At 24.4% G+C, this 7,007-nt stretch overlaps 1 protein-coding gene across 4 annotated transcripts in view; it reads left to right on the top strand.

Annotated features, from left to right (window-relative positions):
- LOC117172012 overlaps window positions 1-7,007 on the top strand; it is a 38,362-nt gene that overhangs the window by 27,122 nt on the left and 4,233 nt on the right. For all 4 annotated transcript variants that reach the window (XM_033359736.1, XM_033359735.1, XM_033359734.1 and 1 more), the window contains one exon: window positions 3,674-3,995. In XM_033359736.1, the coding sequence (XP_033215627.1) occupies window positions 3,674-3,995 (322 nt within the window). The remainder of the gene's footprint in view (window positions 1-3,673; window positions 3,996-7,007) is intronic.

Raw genomic sequence — 7,007 nt, 5'->3', positions numbered from 1 at the left:
ATATTTTATTTACAAAAAAGTTCTCAGGTTCAAATAAACATTCAGTGAACTGAAAAACTGTGGTCGGTAATATAGGTATTTAGCTGTGTCACATGCCCTTAAGAGCTTAATAATAAAATGTTAACATTCAAAATTGAAGCAATTTAAGCTCAAACCCTTCGATATTGTTCAAATTCAAAGCTTAAGCAATTAGGCTATCTCTAAATAAACAAAAAATGTGTACAATTACAAAACAAAGTAGACGCCATAAAAATTGAAGAATTTGTACTGCGAGAATTTTAAACAGAAAAATACTTCAAATTGAACATTTTTAACCAGGTTTATTTGAAATTAGGTGACCAATTTTTCATTTAGGGCAATTAACTTTTTAAAGTTTGAAAACGAACCACTGAAAACTGGTGGTCAAATTATATACTTTCCTTTTTATATACTTTTATATACTTTCAATTTGAAACTGTACAAGAATCAGTGATTGAAATTGTCTCATTTTTTTAAATCTAAAATTCTTCAATTCTGAAAGTCTATCATTTTATTACTTAAATATCTAGGTTTTTTAATTTGAAATTCTTCTATTCTATCTTGAATGCAGTGAATTTACAAGCGTCACAGTATCTATTAAAAGGCTTCAATTTTTTAATTATTTAATTTTCAACCATTTGAATTTGAACGTAATCTTCCAATCTATAAACATGCTCCTACTTCAAAATTAATATTGTGCAATTACGAAAATTTTAACCGATAACACTTTCAACTTAAAATAAATTTGTTGTATTTAGAAGGGTTAAAATAAGAATTACTGAATTTCAAACACTATAACTTTAAAGAGATGCAATTTATCCAGTTTGTCCTAAAATGGTTCAATGTTAAATGTTGCAAATTAGAAATTCATGAACTATTAAAGCCTATATTTTTAAATTATACAATTTTGAAATATATGAATTAGAACAAAAAATTTGGTATATTTTAATCTAAAATTATTTCATTTTAACATCTTTCAAAATTAGAAAAATACTCGCTTGTTTGAAATAAAAATGAGCCATTTTGTAATTTTTAGACCTCGGAATGAGAAAATAAACAAAAATTAAAATTGGAAAATTTAAGCTTTAAAAATTTAACGACTTTGAATTAATTCTTTAAAATTCTACAATTTAGAATAATAAATTCTTCAAACAGTAGAAATTTTCATTAAAATCGTAGATTTAAGAAATTTCCAAAACGAGCTTAGGGATCACAGCATAAAAGGAGCTAGAAAGGGGGACAAAGTGTAATTTTTCACGAAAAGGGGGATTGTTAAACGTAAAAAAGAAGAAACAATCTTTTTATAAGAAATGTTCAATTTGCAAAAAATGAAAAATGATTTCTGACATTCCAGAATTTATTTTTTAAAAGTTGGACAAGATACTTAAGTCGTTGAAAATCCATTCACAGCCATTTAAAAAAGTCTGAAAAAACTAATATTGTTATATAAACCATTTTTATATGCTTAAAATCGTTCTCCTTTTCGCTTAATTTTTAACGTTTAACTATAAATTGTTCAAGTAAGAAAATTTAACTTTGCAGTCGATCAAATTAGAATATTTTGTTTTTTAATTATTTAAATTTTCACTATTTCAATTGAAAGTGTTCACGTTGTAATACTCATTCTTCAAATTACTATATATATTTTTTAACTGTTCCAATTTAATATCGGATAAAAACTTCTATCTCCAATTTTCTCTCAACATATTTTTTATTGTTTCTGCTGAATTTGTTATTCGAAAAAATGGGGTAACAGAAACAATCTTTTTATAAAAAATGTTATAGTTGTTAAATAGTATCGAATGATAGAAAATGTTAAATCCTTTGAAATTTGTTAAATTCCTTCTTATCCCTTGAAATTGTTAAAATCTGTAGAAATATCTTGAAAAAAATTATTTTATTCACTAAAGTTCTGTAGAAAATCCTGAAAATCACTTCACATCGTAAAAATCTATATATAGAAGCAAAAATCATTTAAAATTCCTCGGATATGAAATAATAAATGTAAAATTTTGTATTTCTTTCATATCCCTTGAAATTGTTTAAATCCATAGGAATCTCTTTAAACAAAATGTATTGCATTTTCTAAATTCCTCTGGAAATCCGTTAAAATCCCTTCAAATACCTAAGAGTAATTGGAAAACGTAAAAATATATTAAAATATGTATACTCATTGAAAATGCTACAAATGAAATGAAATTTTACTTTCCTGGATTTTTAATATTAAAAACATAAGCTATTTAAAAATTATTTAAAAGAGTTAAACAATTTATGAAAATATTAATTTTGGTTAGTAAGATATGTTTGAAAAAACTTGCTTTCGTAATTCTAAGAATTTTCATAGATGCCAATATTTGTTACGTTCAATTTTAAATAGCAATATTTTTTAAATCATAAATTGAAAATTATTTATACTTAAAAAATTTATATGTAAAACTGATAATTCAGAAATTTTTAAATTTAAATCATCTAGAAATTGTGTAATTTTGTACCAATTTGCGAATGTTATAAGTAAAACCAAAAAATTAACTATAACCGTTTCTAAATTAAACCCTGAGGGCTGAAACAATTTGCAATAAAAAGTTGTTTTAATTTTAAAATGAAAAAAATACCATTTTTTGGTTTTACTTTGGTCACACAAAAAAGGTTAGATTTTTTCATTTAAGAAAAAGTAAGAGAAAGCAGTTTGTTTAAATATCGATAAATCTTTACAATAATGAAATATTATATTGTGTAACTTGAAAAAAAGCTTTCACTACTCACGGTAAAATATTATAGTTTTGAATCAAATAATTTTGTAGATGCGAAAGGAAATATTGTACTTTTAAATATCGTATATTTAAGGATGTACACTACGTACAATAAATCTCAAAAGTTGCCTATCTTTAAAATCATTTATAAAATCGACAAAAAATATCGATTATTAATGTCTGTAAATCTTCATGGAGGCTTCTAAGCACACCTCAGAAAAAAAATTCAGGTTAAAATTGTTTATTTAACAGTGGTTATTTAAAGGTTTAGTTTTTCATTTTTCTTTAGGGAAAAGTTTCAATTTTTATTTAATCCTGATGATCAAGGCCTCATTTTATTCTTTGAAGGATTCTCTATAATTCTATTTGCGCAGTGTTAATTAAAATTTAAACTATGATTGTCTATAACAACAATAACTGTATAGTTTCTCAATTAATTTTTAAAAATAAAATCAACCCAAATAGAAATTTAAAGAACCCTTTGAAGAATAAAATAAGGCCTTGATCATTAGGATTAAATAAAAATGGTACCTTTCCCCTGAACAGAAAGAAAAAACTAAACCTTTCAACAACTACTATTAAATAAACAATTTTTACCTAAATTATTTTTTTCTGAAGTGTACTTAGAAGCCTCCACACGAATATTCAGAAATTAATAATAGATCTTTTTTGTCGATTTTATCAACCAATTTAAAGATAGGCAAATTTTGAGATTGATTCTACGTAGTGTACATTCTTGAGGAGAAAAAAAAGGGAAAGTTTGTACAGAAGAAAAAAAGGGGAAAATCTAGGGAATAGGGGAAAGCCTATGGACCTTTTTTATGAAACCAATGGGAAATCGCACTATAAGGTCTGAAATATTAAATTTTGAGGTTTGAATATTCAATATTGTTTTGAAATGGCAGGTATTATCGTTTCGTGTTTCATCTGGACGTGGAAATCGAAGCAACATTGTAACTATGAAATTGAAGTACGTAATGAAGAGAGCTTGGTTTACGTGCTTAGAAATACCGAGTGCCGCTGATGAAAACTCATGGCGCGATGAACAGCGTTTTATGTACTTAAGACTACGTCGGCTTGTGGGAAGTGTGAATGAACATCATTTTGAAAAATGCCACTACGAACGCGAATTACTACTTCAAATTCCCGCGATGCCATCACCTAGACCTCCACCCGCGTCCACCTACTCCGGTTATGGAGAGTATGGTGGCCAATTTTTCTACTATGGTAAGTTATATTTTTGGTTTAAAAAAACTAACTTTCAACAAAGAAAAATAATTTTCAGAAAAATAGTTACGTTTTTAACCAAACTGATGAATTTTCAAGTAAACTTATGAATCATTAACCGGAGTAGATGAATTTTTAAACAAAAATATCAATTATTAACAAAAGAGTTAAACTTTCAAACAAGTAGTTTTATTATCAACAAAAATGATGAACGTTCAACTAAAATGATGAATATTTAACTGGAATATTTAAATTTTCAACAAAAAAGATTAATTTTCAAACAAAAATATTCATTTTCTATCAAAACAGATGATTTTCCAACAAAATACATTAATTTTTTTACGAAATAGTTTAATCTTGAACTAAAAGAGATCTGTTTTTAACAAAAAAAAGGAATAGTTAACTTTTCACTTAAAAAAAAATAATTTTCAACCAAACTTGTGAATTTTCAACTAAAATGATGAAGCTTGAACTGGAATAGGTGAACTTTTAACCAAAATGATGAAATATTAAGTAAGATAAATTGTCAACCAAAAATGTTTAAAAAAAATAGTTGCATTTTCAAATAAAGTCATGACTTTAAAAAAAATGATAAGTCTTAAAATGGAATAGTTGAATTTTAACTCAAAAAGATGAATTTTCAACTAAAATGATGAACCTTAACTATGAGAATTAAATTTTCGACGAAAAAAATTAATTGCTACCAGAAAATACAAATCTTTAACTAAAAAAGGAAATTCTTTTACCAAAAATGAAATAGTTAAGTTTTAGTGTAAAAAAAAAATTAACGGAATACATTAATTTTTACCTAAAATAATTATTTCAACGAAAATGATAAATCTTAACTATAACAATTGAATTTTTGACCAAAAAGATTAATTTCTACCAAAAAATACAAATTTTCAACAAAAAAAGATAATTCTTTGAACAAAAGTGAAATAGTTAAAGTTTTAGTAAAAACAAAAATTTAACCGAATAGATTAATTTTTAACTAAAATGATACAATACGAGGTTACATTTCCAGTTTTTAAAATAAAAATAGTTAAATTTTCAGTAAAAAAATAATAATTTTTAACAAAATAGCTCATTTTTTCAACAATAAAGATGAACGTCCAACTAAAATGATGAATATTAAACTGGAATACATAAATTTTCGACAAAAAATATTAATTTTCTACCAAAAAAGATGATTTTTCAACAAAATACAATCATTTTTAAACGAAATAGTTGAATTTAGAACTAAAAAAAAAACAAGTTTTTAACCAAACAGTTAAATTTTGAACTAAAAAAACGTCAGCTTTTAACCAGAAATGGAATAGTTAAATTTTCACTTTAAAACACTAATTTCCAACCAAACTTGTGAATTGTCAACTTAAAAAGATATTTTCAACCAAAAATTGAATAGGTAAATCAGTTTAAAAATTAATGATCGATCAAAAAGAAGAATTTTCAACTAAAATGATGAATCTTTCAATTAGAAAAGTTAAATTTTCAAATTAAAAAAATGTTTAACAAGAAAAACCCCATTTTGAAAGAATGTCATGAAATTAAAAAAATTATAAGTCTGCGAATGGAATAGTTGAATTTTAAACAAAAAAGATGAATTTTCAACTAAAATGATGAATTAAAGTTGGGTCTTGTCTACCTTAACTATAACAATTGAACCTGCTACCAACAGAAATTAGTTTCTACAAAAAAATACAAATTTTCAATTAAAAAAGGTCATTCTTTGACCAAAACCTAAAAAGTTTTACTTAAAAAAAATTTAATCGAATAGATGAATTTTTAACTAAAATGATGGAATATTAAACTTGAAGTTACTTTTTTAGTTTACAACAAAATGTTGGAAAAAAATGTCAACGAATTAATGAAAGTTTTAAGTGAAATAGTTAAATTTTCAGAAAAAAACGAATTTTTAACAAAATAGTTTTTCAACTAAGAAGGTGAATTCTCAATTCAAATTATAAATCTTCAACGAAACAAATTAATTTTTAACAAAAAAGTGTACCTTTAACCAAGTAATTGAATTATTATTTAAGAAAGATGGACTCTGAACAAAAAATGTAGCAGTTGATATTTTAACCAAAAAAGATTTTAGTTTTTAATCAAAAATGAATTATCAACTAAGAAAGATTTTTCAGGCAAGAGCGAGACAAAATTGCAAACTAATAAACTTTCAACGAAATATATTATTACATTCTTTTCAACAAAAATTTTAAGTGCAGTTATATAAAGCTATTTTTACAAATGAAGAATCAATGTTATTTAATTTTATATTGAAATTTTCAGGTAGGTTAGACATCCTGGTAAATAGTGTCACACATTTTAAAAATGACTGTTAAAATAGTTTCATAAAATTTTTCATGACCGAATTTAAAAATTGTTAAATAGGAAGTTAACTTTATTTTTTAAGCCAAATTTCCAGCTTTCTTACCTAATATTATAAAAGTATTAAAAATGAACTTCAATGTTTATTTAAAAGGTTATTATTTAATCTATAAATTATTAAAATTTCTGTTTATTTATCGCAGACCTCGCTGCCTTTTGAATATTTCCCTCTTTTTCTCGTTTATTTTCACTTAAATATGAACTAAATTAATTGAACCCAACCCCATAAGGGTTGGCAATTCAACAGTTTGATTGTACTTATTTTCTTTCTTGACTACAATTGTTTGTTTTTGGTTAAAAATTAAACTACTTTGTTTAACATTTATCTTTGTATTTCAAATTCATCTCTTTTTGTAGAAATTAGACCTTTTTGGGTTAAAAATGCAACTGCCTGGATCAAAATGAATCATTAAATAATTCTTCAGTTTTTAATGAATTTAGAATTTTTTAAACGTCAACTATTTTTTGACATTTTAATCTGCAATCGTTCAATTTCGAGATTCTTTAATTGAAAATAAAATTAATTTTGAGAGCTTTAAATTCATTTCTAACGAAATTTACCAATTTTTTAAAATTTTAGTCGGCACATTTTCAATTACGAGAGCTTCTGAATAAAAATTTTGC

The sequence above is a fragment of the Belonocnema kinseyi genome, chromosome 4 (assembly GCF_010883055.1).
Source record: "Belonocnema kinseyi isolate 2016_QV_RU_SX_M_011 chromosome 4, B_treatae_v1, whole genome shotgun sequence".
Classification (NCBI taxonomy): domain Eukaryota; kingdom Metazoa; phylum Arthropoda; class Insecta; order Hymenoptera; family Cynipidae; genus Belonocnema; species Belonocnema kinseyi.
Note: the sequence above shows the minus strand (reverse complement) of the source record. Positions and strands in the feature narration are given on the sequence as shown.